Raw genomic sequence first — 17824 nt, forward strand, 5'->3', positions numbered from 1 at the left:
AGAAACACGCGCACGCAGGCACGCACACACACGAGACAAGTTATTTAACATAGTTATCTAGAGAGGAAGAAAGTTATTAATAACGAAGAAAAGTTTGTCGCTCAGCATTAAATTAGGAGTGTGTGTTAGTGTTTGTCAACTCTGTTAATCTGTGCAGTGAACAACTCATAATAATAAAAATCCATGGTATTTATATAGCGCTTTTCAAGGATCCAAACTAACCTGTCTGTGGATGAAGACCACAGAGCCCAGCAGACGCCACGTCCCTCCCTGCCGGTCCACATGGAGCATACGCAGGATCTGCAGGAAGCGAATCCCTCTGGAACGAGAACACACTCTCTGTGATCGGGGCTCCAGACAAACATTTTCCCCTGATGGAACTGCTGGCACCAATTTGTTTTTCTGCGGCATCACACAATAGAAAACAATTAGTAATCATCTGATAAAATGATTTAGTTATAGACAGACTACTGAGATGGTATTCAAGAAATAAGTTGTTTCATCTAACATGTCCATGCAGGAATGCATGATTCAACAAATCCAGTGATGTCATGAATTTTGGGACAAATAGTCTATAGTTCTTTTGTTCAATAGAGATACATTTGCCCACATCTTTTATGTACAATAATATCATAGGCTGATTTATTTCGGACTATTTCACCACCTGAGTAAGTGGAAACTCCAAACACATTAGCTTGATCGCTAACTCAAAAATAATACCCACTGCTGGTGGCCATGTAGGATTCTAACACTAAAGTCAATAAAAATTGCTTCCAAAGCTGTTTATTACCCGCAATTAGATTTTGAAATGTTACAGCCTATACAATCGGAAGAAAATAAAAATCTCCTGGAATGCGAGGAGAGAGTGAGTAAGTGGCTCGCTCATTACAGCAGCAGGCCCCAGCTAAACAGGCACAGGGGCAGAGACCTTCATTACAGCAGCAGGCCCCAGCTAAACAGGCACAGGGGCAGAGACCTTCATTACAGCAGCAGGCCCCAGCTAAACAGGCACAGGGGCAGAGACCTTCATTACAGCAGCAGGCCCCAGCTAAACAGGCACAGGGGCAGAGACCTTCATTACAGCAGCAGGCCCCAGCTAAACAGGCACAGGGGCAGAGACCTTCATTACAGCAGCAGGCCCCAGCTAAACAGGCACAGGGGCAGAGACCTTCATTACAGCAGCAGGCCCCAGCTAAACAGGCACAGGGGCAGAGATCTTCATTACAGGAGTCATGAGGATAATAATGCACATGACTATTTGACCAAATCATGGTTTCAGCCAAGTTTAGAGTGAGGTGACCATGTAGAATGTGCAGCTTGCACCAATGCGACCAATAAAAAAATGTAACTCGCCATAGCCAAGTCAAAGGTGTAGCCAAATGCAACTAAATGGTCGCAGTCTGGAGCCCTGCATGATCGTGCTGGAAACGTAGGAAACTTTGGACATGAGAGTCGAGGGCCAGTGTCTTACCTGACAGCAGATGTGGCAAACACCTGTCCATTGGAGCCTACTACCAGCACGATAATGGAGGCCACCACTACAATCAAATCTGCAGAGAAGCACACAGTAGAGGAGAACCATGTTACTGGAGGGTGACATGTTACAGGAAGGAGAACCATGTTACAGGAGGGAGACATGTTACAGGAAGGAACCATGGTACAGTAGAGGAGAACCATGTTACTGGAGGGAGACATGTTACAGGAAGGAGAACCATGTTACAGGAGGGAGACATGTTACAGGAAGGAGAACCATGTTACTGGAGGGAGACATGTTACAGGAAGGAACCATGGTACAGTAGAGGAGAACCATGTTACTGGAGGGAGACATGTTACAGGAGGGAGACATGTTACAGGAAGGAGAACCATGTTGCTGGAGGGAGACATGTTACAGGAGGGAGACATGTTACAGGAAGGAGAACCATGTTGCTGGAGGGAGACATGTTACAGGAAGGAACCATGGTACAGTAGAGGAGAACCATGTTACTGGAGGGAGACATGTTACAGGAAGGAACCATGGTACAGTAGAGGAGAACCATGTTACAGGAGGGAGACATGTTACAGGAAGGAGCCATGTTACTGGAGGGAGACATGTTACAGGAAGGAGCCATGTTACTGGAGGGAGACATGTTACAGGAAGGAGCCATATTACAGGAGGGAGACATGTTACAGGAAGAAGCCATGTTACAGGAGGGAGCCATGTTGCAGGAGGGAGCCATGTTGCAGGAGGGAGCCATGTTGCAGGAGGGTGCCATGTTACAGGAGGGAGCCATGTTGCAGGAGGGTGCCATGTTACAGGAGGGAGACATGTTACAGGAAGGAGCCATGTTACAGGAAGGAGCCATGTTACAGGAGTGATCCCAGGGTTGTTGAATTGTCACTGTTACTTAATTAGGATATCTATTTGCATACTAAATGCAAATAATTGGCATTATTGTACATGTTTTTATCTTATTTTATCTGAAGACTAAGGATGCCCGTGTGGAGTTTGTTCCAGGCACTTGCCGATGATGGAGATAGGCTTCCTGGCAAAGCGCAGCCGGCCCCAGACGCCAACATATTTACTACGGCACCCTGCTGACCACAGCCGCACACCATACTCCACACCGAATAACACCACCAGCGCGATCTCCTGTTAAAGACAGAGAGTGGGGGGGGGGGTGTAGAGAGAACTTTTGTGAGTGTAATGTTCACTGTTAATTGTTATTGTTTATTATCTATTTCACTTGCTTTGGAAATGTAAACATATGTTTCCCATGCCAATAAAGCCCCTTAAATTGAGAGAGAGAGAGAGAGAGAGAGAGAGAGAGAGAGAGAGAGAGAGAGAGAGAGAGAGAGAGACAATGAGAGAGAGAGAGAGACAATGAGAGAGAGAGAGAGAGAGAGAGAAGGAAAATAGTAAGTGATTATCCGATAGAAAGAGGGAATAGAGCAGGTGATAAAACTAAAGGCTCAGACACACCAACAGCTGGCCCAGAGTACTTAGCACCTCTGAACGTCATTTGAGAACCAAGTGTGCACTGATTTTACATGTAGAATGTTGTGAAATATGTCGTCAGTCAGACATCTCCAGCTGGTGGTCCCTAAAACCCAGCGTGCTGAACTATCTTCAGCCCAGCACTACATCCAGGATGTGTGATGTGTGCCAGCCTTCAGGGAACCACAACAGGACTAATAAATGATCGGGCCATGTGTTGTGGTTATTCATGTCACATCACCTAGATTGTAACTTTCCTTTTCCAGGAATGAGAATTAGACCAAAAATGAAAGCAAACGGTCTAAGGATGGTGCTGGAGGATTGGTGCTGGACTATCTGAAATAAAAAGAAAAGGGGACAGTGAAACCACTTTATTAAATAAAGGTTCAAATTCAGGTCATGTGACATGATTAACCAAAACCCTGGGCCCTAGTACACTATTGGTAACCAGGCCTATTGCTTCTAGTTCCTTTGTCCCTGAATGGACAAAATAACCAATATGTTCCTATACATCAAATGACTCCCAGTGCATGACATGTATCAAACAATGAACTGAAATGAATGCCAAATGGCTCCTAGTGCATGACATGAATCAAACAATGAACTGAAATGAATGCCAAATGGCTCCCAGTGCATGACATGAATCAAACAATGAACTGAAATGAACGCCAAATGACTCCCAGTGCATGACATGAATCAAACAATGAACTGAAATGATCACCAATGCAATTCCATTCAAATGTTCAAGTTTAGCATTTAGCAATTTAGAAGACCAATACAAAATCAATAACTTTTAATGGACTTTTAAGAGTGACAGATGCCCAACATATGTTCCGTCTTGGCGCTGGGTAAACACACGTAAGTATCAGGGCTCCCGAGTGGCGCAGCGGTCTACAGCACTGCATCACAGTGCTAGAGGCGTCACTACAGATCCTGGTTCGATCCCGGGCTGTATCACAACCGGCCGTGATCGGGAGTCCCATAGTGCGGCGCACAATTGGCCCAGCGTTGTCCGGGTTAGGGGAGGGTTTGGCCGCAGGGTAGGCCATCATTGTAAATAAGAATTTGTCCTTAACTGACTTGCCTAGTTAAATAAAGGTTAAATTAAAATAAAATCACGCAAGTGCCACAGATGCACTAGGTTACTCCTTCCAGGAAGAGAGAATCTACATTGGACCTTGTTAACAGTGAGTAAAGTGGTGACCTCACGTGCAGTGGGGTGCAAACCAGACAAAGGAAGAGCTGCTGTTGTTGTTGTGTTGGGGATGGGGGGGCGGGGAGGGGAGAGAGGAGGACAGAGGGCAGGGTCATCAGCATTGAGGTCCAGTCATTCCACCTTTTGGCCCCTTTCTGATCAGACTTCCTAACGTAGTTATACTGAGGTCAGACACTATGTGGCACTAAAATATGGACACAAAAAATGAAGAATCAAATCCAGGGATCTGTATATGGACAGATACGACCACAGAAAAAAGCGCTGTCCCTGATCAGTTAACATTAAGTGGGTAGTGTCATGTATCTGCTCAAAACAGTCTTTCCTGTTCTGACGACTCACACATCTCTTTATTTATTTTTCCTATAGTTGAGAAACAAAAGAGGGACAACTGTCCGAGCAGAGCTAGTTAGGGCCCCTGGCAAACACAAGGGCCTCTCTAGTTAGGGCCCCTGGCAAACACAAGGGCCTCTCCAGTTAGGGCCCCTGGCAAACAGAAGGGCCTCTCTAGTTAGGGCCCCTGCTAATCCCACCTCTGCAGGCGCAGATTAATCTGTGATTCTGGGCGTGGTCCTGATGAGTGGACAGCATCATTTAATCCTGTTAGACACTGGCTGAGGTGAACTTTCAACCTGCGTGTGTGTGCCCTTGTGGCCCCCACACTCCGACCCCGCTCCCGTCTAACCCTAATCCCTCGTTCTCTCGCTCTTTCCCCTCTTTCTTTCTCCTCTAGGATGACTCTAAGGGTAGTCCCCCTCTTTCCTCTCCTTTGTCTCCATTCCTCTGACTGCAGAAGGGATCTGTCAGCCAGACTAAGCATACAAACACAAGAGCTGTTAGACTCAGCAGCTGGTCAGTGGTGTCTAGGTTTGAGGGAAGGATTTAGGGTCAGGGTCTGGATGGGTTTAACAATTCAGAGTTGCTTTGTCTGACCGCACAGATGTCACATTTAGGGATGCGTATATATGTCAACACAGATCTGTGAGCATGGACAAAGTTAACAGTGGTTTTGGTTCACAAATAATATCATTTTGACTATGGCTATGCAGACCCATCCTGGTGGATGCTACATATTGGTGATGAATGTGAATGGGTTTCCCTCATACAATGAAGAGTGCTTCCATCCAATCAACTATTGTCATTACAGTATTATTCCCTAAAATGAGACATAAAGAATGAAATGGTCTTTAGACAGAAGGATAGGGTGAGGAATCAGACAAGGGTGAAGGTGAAATGCAAAGGCAAATGCAGGTTTGGTGTTAGGGGCCTGGTATGGCTGGAGTTTAAGGTAAGGTTTGGTGTTAGGGGCCTGGTATGGCTGGAGTTTAAGGTAAGGTTTGGTGTTAGGGGCCTGGTATGGCTGGGGTTTAGGGTAAGGTTTGGTGTTAGGGGCCTGGTATGGATGGAGTTTAAGGTAAGGTTTGATGTTTGATGTTTGGGATAGCTATCTGACCATGCATGTTGTGCTGAAGGTTTGGGCGGGTGGGGAGAGAGAGGACTGTCATAGGAAGAATGATCTTTCGACAGTGTAGAGAGAAAATAGACCACTACTGTCCTCGACTGGCCTAGTAACTCTGTTACACAATAAGGATCTGTCCTCTGCTGGCCTAGTAACTCTGTTACACAGTAAGGATCTGCCCTCTCCTGGCCTAGTAACTCTGTTACACAGTAAGGATCTGCCCTCTCCTGGCCTAGCAACTCTGTTACACAGTAAGGATCTGCCCTCTGCTGGCCTAGCAACTCTGTTACACAATAAGGATCTGCCCTCTGCTGGCCTAGCAACTCTGTTACACAGTAAGGATCTGCCCTCTGCTGGCCTAGCAACTCTGTTACACAATAAGGATCTGTCCTCTGCTGGCCTAGCAACTCTGTTACACAGTAAGGATCTGCTCTCTGCTGGCCTAGCAACTCTGTTACACAGTAAGGATCTGCTCTCTGCTGGCCTAGTAACTCTGTTACACAGTAAAGATCTGCCCTCCGTTGGCCTAGCAACTCTGTTACACAATAAGGATCTGCCCTCCGCTGGCCTAGCAACTCTGTTACACAATAAGGATCTGCCCTCCGCTGGCCTAGCAACTCTGTTACACAGTAAGGATCTGCCCTCCGCTGGCCTAGCAACTCTGTTACACAGCAAGGATCTGCCCTCCGCTGGCCTAGCAACTCTGTTACACAGTAAGGATCTGCCCTCTGCTGGCCTAGCAACTCTGTTACACAGTAAGGATCTGCTCTCTGCTGGCCTAGCAACTCTGTTACACAGTAAGGATCTGCTCTCTGCTGGCCTAGCAACTCTGTTACACAATAAGGATCTGCCCTCTGCTGGCGTAGTAACTCTGTTACACAATAAGGATCTGTCCTCTGCTGGCCTAGTAACTCTGTTACACAGTAAGGATCTGTCCTCTGCTGGCCTAGTAACTCTGTTACGCAGTAAGGATCTGTCCTCTGCTGGCCTAGTAACTCTGTTACACAGTAAGGATCTGCCCTCTGCTGGCCTAGTAACTCAGTTACACAGTAAGGATCTGCCCTCTGCTGGCCTAGCAACTCTGTTACACAGTAAGGATCTGCTCTCTGCTGGCCTAGCAACTCTGTTACACAGTAAGGATCTGCCCTCTGCTGGCCTAGCAACTCTGTTACACAATAAGGACCTGCCCTCTGCTGGCGTAGTAACTCTGTTACACAATAAGGATCTGTCCTCTGCTGGCCTAGTAACTCTGTTACACAGTAAGGATCTGTCCTCTGCTGGCCTAGTAACTCTGTTACGCAGTAAGGATCTGTCCTCTGCTGGCCTAGTAACTCTGTTACACAGTAAGGATCTGCCCTCTGCTGGCCTAGTAACTCAGTTACACAGTAAGGATCTGCCCTCTGCTGGCCTAGCAACTCTGTTACACAGTAAGGATCTGCTCTCTGCTGGCCTAGCAACTCTGTTACACAGTAAGGATCTGCCCTCTGCTGGCCTAGCAACTCTGTTACACAATAAGGACCTGCACTCTGCTGGCCTAGCAACTCTGTTACACAATAAGGATCTGTCCTCTGCTGGCCTAGTAACTCTGTTACACAGTAAGGATCTGTCCTCTGCTGGCCTAGTAACTCTGTTACACAGTAAGGATATGTCCTCTGCTGGCCTAGTAACTCTGTTACACAGTAAGGATCTGCCCTCTGCTGGCCTAGTAACTCAGTTACACAGTAAGGATCTGCCCTCTGCTGGCCTAGCAACTCTGTTACACAGTAAGGATCTGCTCTCTGCTGGCCTAGCAACTCTGTTACACAGTAAGGATCTGCCCTCTGCTGGCCTAGCAACTCTGTTACACAATAAGGACCTGCACTCTGCTGGCCTAGCAACTCTGTTACACAATAAGGATCTGCCCTCTGCTGGCCTAGCAACTCTGTTACACAGTAAGGATCTGCCCTCTGCTGGCCTAGCAACTCTGTTACACAGTAAGGATCTGCTCTCTGCTGGCCTAGCAACTCTGTTACACAGTAAGGATCTGCCCTCTGCTGGTCTAGCAACTCTGTTACACAGTAAGGATCTGCCCTCTGCTGGTCTAGCAACTCTGTTACACAGTAAGGATCTGCCCTCTGCTGGCCTAGCAACTCTGTTACACAATAAGGATCAGAATATTGTGGAGAAATGCAGTAAACGTTTGGGTTTGGCCTACTGGCAAGTAACCAAAAAGCATAAATGTATCCAGTGATTCCTAATTGGCTGACTGATTCATCAATCGTCCCCTCCCCAGTGTAAGCATTCTGTCTCCCGTGGCATCCTCAGGGGGGTGTTACACTTTGGCAGTAAATAACATAAATATTCTACTGAATTACCCAAACCTGACTGTAAACATGAGGAGGACTGGCCACCTCTCAGAGCCTGGTTCCTCTCTAGGTTTCTTCCCAGGTTTCTGCCTTCTAGGGAGTTATTCCTAGCCACTGGGCCTTGCTTGCTCTTTGAAGATTCAGGCTGGGTTTCTGTAAAGCACTTTGTGACAACTGCTGATGTAAAATGGGCTTCACAAATTAAATTGAGAGCATGTTGCTGTTCCAACTCACCACCAAGAAGAATGTCAGAGCCTGGTACTGCCCTATAGTAGAGTATATAATAATATAATAACTCACCACCCAGAAGAGAGTGCCAGAGCCTGGTACTGCCCTATAGTAGAGTATATAATAATATAATAACTCACCACCCAGAAGAGAGTGCCAGAGCCTGGTACTGCCCTATAGTAGAGTATATAATAATATAATAACTCACCACCCAAAAGAGAGTGTCAGAGCCTGGTACTACCCTATAGTAGAGTATATAATAATATAATAACTCACCACCCAGAAGAGAGTGTCAGAGCCTGGTACTACCCTATAGTAGAGTATATAATAACTCACCAACCAGAAGAGAGTGTCAGAGCCTGGTACTGCCCTATAGTAGAGTATATAATAACTCACCAACCAGAAGAGAGTGTCAGAGCCTGGTACTACCCTATAGTAGAGTATATAATAATATAATAACTCACCACCCAGAAGAGAGTGCCATGTGCCAGAGCCTGGTACTGCCCTATAGTAGAGTATATTATAACTCACCACCCAGAAGAGAGTGTCAGAGCCTGGTACTGCCCTATAGTAGAGTATATAATAATATAATAACTCACCACCCAGAAGAGAGTGTCAGAGCCTGGTACTGCCCTATAGTAGAGTATATAATAATATAATAACTCACCACCCAGAAGAGAGTGCCATGTGCCAGAGCCTGGTACTGCCCTATAGTAGAGTATATAATAATATAATAACTCACCACCCAGAAGAGAATGTCAGAGCCTGGTACTGCCCTATAGTAGAGTATATAATAACTCACCACCCAAAAGAGAGTGTCAGAGCCTGGTACTGCCCTATAGTAGAGTATATAATAATATAATAACTCACCACCCAGAAGAGAGTGTCAGAGCCTGGTACTGCCCTATAGTAGAGTATATAATAATATAATAACTCACCACCCAGAAGAGAGTGTCAGAGCCTGGTACTACCCTATAGTAGAGTATATAATAATATAATAACTCACCACCCAGAAGAGAGTGTCAGAGCCTGGTACTACCCTATAGTAGAGTATATAATAATATAATAACTCACCACCCAAAAGAGAGTGTCAGAGCCTGGTACTACCCTATAGTAGAGTATATAATAATATAATAACTCACCACCCAAAAGAGAGTGTCAGAGCCTGGTACTACCCTATAGTAGAGTATATAATAATATAATAACTCACCACCCAGAAGAGAGTGTCAGAGCCTGGTACTGCCCTATAGTAGAGTATATAATAATATAATAACTCACCACCCAAAAGAGAGTGTCAGAGCCTGGTACTGCCCTATAGTAGAGTATATAATAACTCACCACCCAGAAGAGAGTGCCATGTGCCAGAGCCTGGTACTGCCCTATAGTAGAGTATATAATAATATAATAACTCACCACCCAGAAGAGAGTGTCAGAGCCTGGTACTGCCCTATAGTAGAGTATATAATAATATAATAACTCACCACCCAGAAGAGAGTGTCAGAGCCTGGTACTGCCCTATAGTAGAGTATATAATAATATAATAACTCACCACCCAAAAGAGAGTGTCAGAGCCTGGTACTACCCTATAGTAGAGTATATAATAATATAATAACTCACCACCCAGAAGAGAGTGTCAGAGCCTGGTACTGCCCTATAGTAGAGTATATAATAACTCACCACCCAGAAGAGAGTGCCAGAGCCTGGTACTGCCCTATAGTAGAGTATATAATAATATAATAACTCACCACCCAGAAGAGAGTGTCAGAGCCTGGTACTGCCCTATAGTAGAGTATATTATAACTCACCACCCAGAAGAGAGTGTCAGAGCCTGGTACTGCCCTATAGTAGAGTATATAATAATATAACAACTCACCACCCAGAAGAGAGTGCCATGTTGCAGAGCCTGGTACTGCCCTATAGTAGAGTATATAATAATATAACAACTCACCACCCAGAAGAGAGTGCCATGTTGCAGAGCCTGGTACTGCCCTATAGTAGAGTATATAATAATTCACCACCCAGAAGAGAGTGTCAGAGCCTGGTACTGCCCTATAGTAGAGTATATAATAACTCACCACCCAGAAGAGAGTGCCATGTGCCAGAGCCTGGTACTGCCCTATAGTAGAGTATATAATAACTCACCACCCAGAAGAGAGTGTCAGAGCCTGGTACTACCCTATAGTAGAGTATATAATAATATAATAACTCACCACCCAGAAGAGAGTGTCAGAGCCTGGTACTGCCCTATAGTAGAGTATATAATAATATAATAACTCACCACCCAGAAGAGAGTGTCAGAGCCTGGTACTGCCCTATAGTAGAGTATATAATAATATAATAACTCACCACCCAGCAGAGAGTTTCAGAGCCTGGTACTGCCCTATAGCAGAGTATATAATAACTCACCACCCAGAAGAGAGTGTCAGAGCCTGGTACTACAGCATAACACAACCCTTAGGTATCATCTGGAGGAACTCCAGAACAGTCACGCGCTATCGCGGGACAACCAAACTAGCTCACATCCGGAGCTAAGAGAACGAGGGAATGTAGATGACAGGAGATTTCAGCCTCTTTCTCTTGGCCATTCGGCCCACAGTGAATTGGGGCCTCCTCGCCAACACAACCACAGCTTGACTTTTCCTCTTGGCCTCTCGGCCCACAATTCTCCACGGGAGAGTGCAGATGCTCCCCGCGCACTTGGCGGGGATCGCCTTGACAAAATCGTCAAAAACTTCCGCCTCTTCGACCCCGTTCTGGGAAAGCCAAACGACACTGAGACATTCTTAGCAGACATAGAGGACGCCTTGGATGGCTACCCAAACGCTACGAATGCAGACAGGCTCTATCTTTTGAAGCGAACGTCCAACAGACACGTGACAAGGTTCATCCGTCTACAAGAGCAACACGTGTAAAACGACTATGCTAAACTTGCCACGGTTTTGAAAATAGAATTCAGTGGTTCTGCGACTCGCAAACACAACAGTTCGTTGGCTAACAATATCAGACAAGCTCGAAATGAACACCCACAAGCCTACTATCACCGGCTTCGTTCAGCTTACTTTGGCATGCTCACTGAAACAGGAATGGAAGACCTATTACCGTTCAAACAACTTTTTCTGTCAAACATGTCTCCCAACTTCATTAACTACTTGGGCCCTACTGCCCACGTCGGGTTGCCAATCTCGACGCTCCGAGAGCTGGCAAGCACCGCTTTTGAAGCATCAAAAGCAAGCCGGGCTAAGAGCCCGGACACCTCGACTTTCGAGCTTAGGCGGGAACCATCACTCGAATTAGAAGGGGCTGCATCAGGGACATATGCGGTAAAAGATGACAATCAAAGGGGGTGGCTACCAAGTAACCACCACCCCGACAACCACCGCCGTAACAATAGCTACGATGAACGTCCCCAATCTAACAGGTCCCGTAGAGATCAACCTAGCCAACATGCCCCTCCGCCTAACTCTCACAAAGGGTCAGGACACAAGGGTAACAAGCGTAACAAGGGCAACAAAGTGTTCAACAATGATTTAAATGCTAACCGAAATGATATAGAAGCTCTGATAAAAGATGTACTGCATCGTAAGAAATTTGAGAAAGAGGACAAGGATAAGTCCTCATGACTAGGCGTAAAATCGTTGGAAACCGAGTCCGCCGAAATTCATGCAATTCAAGAGGACGCAAACATTTCCATTACCCCCGCCCCCACTCAAATCCCTGTCCAGGTACCGCCCGTTCTAGACACAAGCCCGCAGGTTTTGTCTACAGACTTGGACACGGAGGTGGAGATGCACGAGATAAGCAGCTTTGCAACAGATGATTCCTCTCCCATTCCGATAGAGGACCCACTGGGTCACGTAGGTGACTTATCTGTCTTGGAAATCGACGCAGATTACAAACCGCTCCGTTCTCCCAACCCACTCCATTTTGTTGGGGATATGACGAGAAAAACCAACTCGAACAGGCCATACCTTAGAACAGTCCTGGAGGACTGTGTGACCTGTCACGCTCTGATAGATTCGGGTTCAACAATTTCCCTCATATCCGAAACCTTGCTGGATGAACTAAAAAGGGCAGTGGACCCAACAAAACGTTGGTTGAAAATGGAACATTGCGATACGAATCTTCGAGGTTTCACTCAAGCTACCTCGCCCCTAACCAAACGTCTCCTACTTAAACTCAACTTCGAAAGCGTGTCACTGATACACCCCGTGTATGTGACTAGCATCGAAATCGAACGGATGCTGATTGGGAGTGATTTAATTGACCGTTTGGTACCACTAATGGATTGGAAAAATCTGGTCACAAATACCTATGCCAATTCCGTTGACTTCGCCGCATTCTTCCAAGGCTACCTGCCATACATTGTGCAACGACGTGGGTCCGACGTCAGCATCTGACGCAAACCCGGTGAACTTGGCCATGAGCCCGCCATTTGTGGCAAATGACAATGTGAGTTCGACTCGGAACTTAACCGAACATGAGGTTTTCTTGTGCGGCTTGGGTGATTCACCAGCCGACACTTAACGCCCTCCTCTGATAGGGGGCGTGTGCCTAAACGGCACTATGGCTGAGGATACCAGGCTGGCCACCTGGTCAGAAAAATCCGCAATCAGTTTGGAAATGTTCAACGAAATTTCGAAAACGGCTAACTGCCATCCCCTTGTGCCGAAAACTTTTAGATTTCCACTGGGAACGACTCCCCAGACAACACTCACCGCAATAGGGGTGTGTGCGCTATCGATCCGCATTGGAACCAAGGAAGTATCCCACTACCTACTGGTTGTCGCGGACCTCCCACATACAGTCTATGTGGGAGCGGACATTTTGGTAAGATTGGGTGTTAAACTTGATACCATACACCAAGTTCTTTGGTCTTTGGCGCAGCCAAACCATCATGCCTTGTCTTTCGACCCGGTGCGAATGGCTTCCGGGCAGACTATTCCTGAAGCTTGCAAGGCGATAACTGAGTCCGCCATGTTGATACCGGCAAGAACCACAGAGGTTTCTGTAAGACTGAACCTGGCGCCCGGATACCGGATGGAAGGGACCACTGCGTTCTTCCAACCCTCTCCAAAACTATTCGACTTGGGGCTAACTATCAATGGCAACCCACTGTTGGAACTAACCGCTAGATCCACTTACCTCCTGGTACAAAATCTGACTCAAGAGGATATTTCCATTCCTCGGCACACTCAGCTAGGAACATTGATCGATTACGCCTTCCATGATTTTGAACTAGTTGTTCCCGTGATTGGGCCTCTTCCGTCCTCCCTAGACCTAGATGGCGAGGGAGGTACGCTGTTTACTTGTCAGTCAAAAGCAATAGCATTAACTCCCGTATTGCCACTGGACGACACATCGGCGTTCCGGCTGGATGTCGATCCTGACAGCAACCTGTTAATATACTCCATCGTCACGGAGGATGATATTGCGTCTCCTCCTGCATGCGAAGTACACTCTTGTGAGGTAACAACCGATGACTCTTCCAAAAGTGACATGCCGTCACCACCCGATGAAGACCTGTACAATGTCGCCGAACCATATCCTGGTTTCCATGCACAGGTAATACAACTACTGTCGGAGGCTGATGCTCTTGTCAATGACACGGAACGCCATCAGTTGAGAGAATTGTTTAACAAACACAGTGAGATCTGGTCGACAGACTCGCTGGATTGCGGGGTTACGAGTATCCATGTGGTGCGTATTCCTACGCCACCCGGAGCAACTCCTACGTTTGTTAGACAATACAAAATCCCGCTCGCAGCATACGCAGCAGTACAAGAGATTATCGATTCCTTATTAGGTAAACGGATAATCAGGGAATGTAACAGTACGTACAGCGCTCCCGTGTGGCCCGTTCTGAAACCAACGGGTAAATGGCGTCTTACCATTGACTATAGACAACTCAACACACTGGTTCCGTTGTCTCGTTGGCCAATGACACAGCTCGACCAAGAGTTGCCAAAGGTGGCAAACGCCAAGTACTTCTCCACCGTCGACGTGGCAAATGGTTTCTGGACCATGACAGTCGACCCGCGTGACCAACACAAGTTGGCTTTCTCTTTCTCGAACAAGCTCTTCACGTTCAATCGTTGCCCATTCGGGTATGCGAACTCCCCCTCAGAGTTCAACATCTTCCTGCACAAGGCGATGCCAGACGCAGCCTCTAGGGTGACGATAATTTACGTGGACGACGTTCTCATGAGAAGTGAGACTTGGTCACATCACCTCAATGAAATGGACGACGTTCTCACCCAACTCGGGACTGCAGGGGCTAAGTTGGCCATCATGAAAGGACAATGGTGCAGGACCAAGGTAAACTACGTGGGGCTTCTGGTGGGTGCCGAGGGCATCCTGCCACAGTCTAACAGAATCCAAGCAGTCCGCAACATCAAAACACCTACAAACCTTCACGAGGTGCGCAGCTTCTTGGGAGTATGTAATTACTCCCGTCAATTCATCGAAAACTACGCCGACTTGTCAAAACCGTTGACTCACCTTCTTCAGAAAGACACCCCATTCGTTTGGGATGCCACTCACAACGAAGCGGTGGCTTCCTTGAAAGACCTGCTTTGCGAGGCACCCTGCCTGGTATACCCCAACAAAGACAAGACATTCTTTTTGGAAGTTGGTTTCTCAGAGCCATGCCTTAGCGCCGGGTTGTCCCAAAAATACGACCAAGACAAACGTGTGGTTGCTTACGCGAGCAAAACACTCAACCCCGCCGAACACAAGTACTCAGACTGCGAAAAAGCGCTGCTGTCGACAGTCTGGGCGATCAAACACTTCACCAGTTATGTCGGCAGACAAAAGGTGATCATAGAAACATGTCACCAGCCTGTGACTTTTCTGAAAAGCCAACGAATCCATGAGGGTGCTGTACACAACAGCAGGATAGCGGCTTGGCTCATGACGCTGCAGAGCCATGATGTAGTAATCAACTACGCAAAAGCAAAAAACCTGCCTTTGGGCAGTGCTTTGGCGGTGTGTCAACACTGTGGTGACGATGAAACCGACTCCGGACCACCCCCGCGTGACATCGCTCCGCCATTGCCTTTGAACCATCACTACTTCGAAGAGAACGTGTGTCTCGACATGCCGATGGCATTTGTAGATGGCTGTTCTTACCGCCATCTAGACCACTTGCAAGCTGGGGTGGGATTGGTATGGCACAACGACATTCCGTGTAAACCACTTCAATTTCAGCTTGGCAACAAGACCAGCCAGTTTGCAGAAGTGGCTGGCGTGCTGATCACCCTGCAAACAGCGGTGAAACACGAATTGGCAGAACTGGCGATCTGCACCGACTCAAACTACGCGAGACTCACATTCTTATGCCACTTGCCGTTTTGGAAACAAAAGCACATGACTACTTCAAGTGGTAAAGAGGTGAAAAACAAAGAGCTCATTCTAGCTTGTGATGACCTCATCACCAAACACGACATACAGGTGTATTGGAAGAAAGTCAAGGGACACTCCAAATCACCTGGTCGTGACAAACTTGGCAACGACCATGCTGACAGCATGGCGAAATCTGGTGCAATTCACGGCACCCCTTGGGTGTTTAATGCTCGAGACGAAAAACCCACTGAGGAAGCTATGGTGTCTGCGGTAACGCGTAGCCATGTAGCACCACGGAAAACGTCTTCGCACGAACATAATGTGTTGCTAACGCATTCATTCATGAATGGCGACCTGGTAGCAATGCAACGCCAAGATGAGTCCCTCGCCACTTTGATGGCATTCCTGTCGGATCCTGTCAACCACCCAGTGTCCGAACTGGCTTTGGCAGGTTCACACGACTTGCGTTCGCTGTACGCAACTAAACAGCACCTCACACTTGTAGATGACCTATTGGTGTATGTTTCAGAAACCGACACCGCTCGAAGGTGGGTGGTTCCTAAAACACAGAGGGGGATAATGATAGCTCATGCCCACGACGAGCCATGTGGAGGCCATAGGGGGGTCAAGGCTACATGTGAAACATTGCGACAGGTGGCCCACTGGCCTCACATGGAACAAGACGTGGCACGATACGTGAGGGGGTGTCTAGTTTGCTGCCAGTTTCAACCCACCAAGCCACTTCACAGAGCACCCCTGCAACGCAAGGGTGTGTCTTACCCCTGGAGCTCGATCCAGATCGACTGGGTCGGCCCAGTTGCCAGGTCGGCCAGAGGCAACAAGTACCTCCTCATAGTGACTTGCGCATTCACAAAGTGGGTGGAGTGCCTGCCGGCGACCAATGACACAGCGGAAACCAATGCCGTTCTTTTGCTAAACCACGTTTTCAGTCGTTTCGGCCTGCCAGGAGAAACCGCGGACAGTGACAGAGGAACCCACTTTTCGGCAGCTGTAATGACCGAACTGTGGAAACTCCTGGGAGTCAAAGCTAAACTCCACATCGCGTACCACCCTTGGAGCTCGGGGGGGGGTAGAAAGGAGCAACCAATCAATTGTCAGAATCTTGAGGAAATATGTGGCAACCGACCACAAAGATTGGGACCTCAAACTCCCATTGGTACTGATGGCAATCAGAGCCACACGCAACAGGTCTATGGGAATGACACCCTTTGAGATGATGACGGGCTGGCAAATGACCCTTCCACTGCATCTCCTGTACCAACCGGGAGATGTCGCCGCAGCCACCGCCTACACGGCTCATCAATACATGACCGACTTGCGGAACCATCTCCAGACTACCTTTGCGTACGCTCAAGGACAATTGGAAAGAAGTGCAGAAGGTGACAAGACCTATTACGACAAAAAAGCCTCACACCAGGTGTTCGAGGTCGGAGATAAGGTGTGGTACTACATATACACCAAACCCGCGGGCGTCGCAACAAAGTTCCTGCCCCACTGGACGGGGCCACACGAGATTGTGGTGAAGCTATCACCTGTAGCTTACCAGATCAAAATCAGCAAAGGTCGACAAAACGCCACATTAAAGTGGGTCCCGGGAATAGAAGGGGTGCTAGCCAGCACCGAATAGATAAAAACCTAGCAAAACCAGAGGTACTAAGAAAATTCTTAAGTACCCTCAGCTGATCCCTTCCAGGAGACCAGTACGTTGCACCTAACATATTTTATTCTCTTCCCAGCTACCAGATATACATCTGTTGTCACTAGTGATATCGTCCTGCGCTGTACTGATTACAAATAACTGAAATAATCCAACAATCTCTGATTATGCGTTTCTGTAGGATGGAGTTCCTTTGGATGATCCTGACACTCTGCGCCCTGGTCAAAACCAACCCAGCAGACGTAATCACGAACGGACCCCCTACGGGAATCGTTCTCCGTGACGATCCAGGACTACTCATAACTAACTGCAGAGTACCCACGCAGAGGGTATATGTCCGCCTAGATGCAGAGAATGTGTACCGCCAACACATTCCACCTGCGGCGCATTTGAGTTGGGCCGGGGCTGACTGGACCAGCCAGGCAATTAAGCACGCCCAGCTAGACACTGCCCATATGTTGGCCCAACTCCAAAAGTTCACAGTAACCCAGTCAGAACTAGCTGAGCCCAGGCGAGAAAAACGATTCGTCGGGGCGCTACTATCGATAGGGGCAGCCGTAGGGTCACTATTTGCCCTAGGTACCAC

At 47.5% G+C, this 17824-nt stretch overlaps 1 protein-coding gene across 4 annotated transcripts in view; it reads right to left on the bottom strand.

Annotated features, from left to right (window-relative positions):
- LOC106593969 (potassium voltage-gated channel subfamily KQT member 1) overlaps window positions 1–17824 on the bottom strand; it is a 51618-nt gene that overhangs the window by 21191 nt on the left and 12603 nt on the right. For all 4 annotated transcript variants that reach the window (XM_045708594.1, XM_045708593.1, XM_045708592.1 and 1 more), the window contains exons 3-5: window positions 2503–2629; window positions 1472–1550; window positions 223–319 (exon numbers count right to left, since the gene is read on the bottom strand). In XM_045708594.1, coding sequence (XP_045564550.1) covers window positions 223–319; window positions 1472–1550; window positions 2503–2629 — 303 coding nt within the window. The remainder of the gene's footprint in view (window positions 1–222; window positions 320–1471; window positions 1551–2502; window positions 2630–17824) is intronic.

This window comes from Salmo salar, chromosome ssa26 (assembly GCF_905237065.1).
Source record: "Salmo salar chromosome ssa26, Ssal_v3.1, whole genome shotgun sequence".
In the NCBI taxonomy this organism is placed as follows: Eukaryota; Metazoa; Chordata; class Actinopteri; order Salmoniformes; family Salmonidae; genus Salmo; species Salmo salar.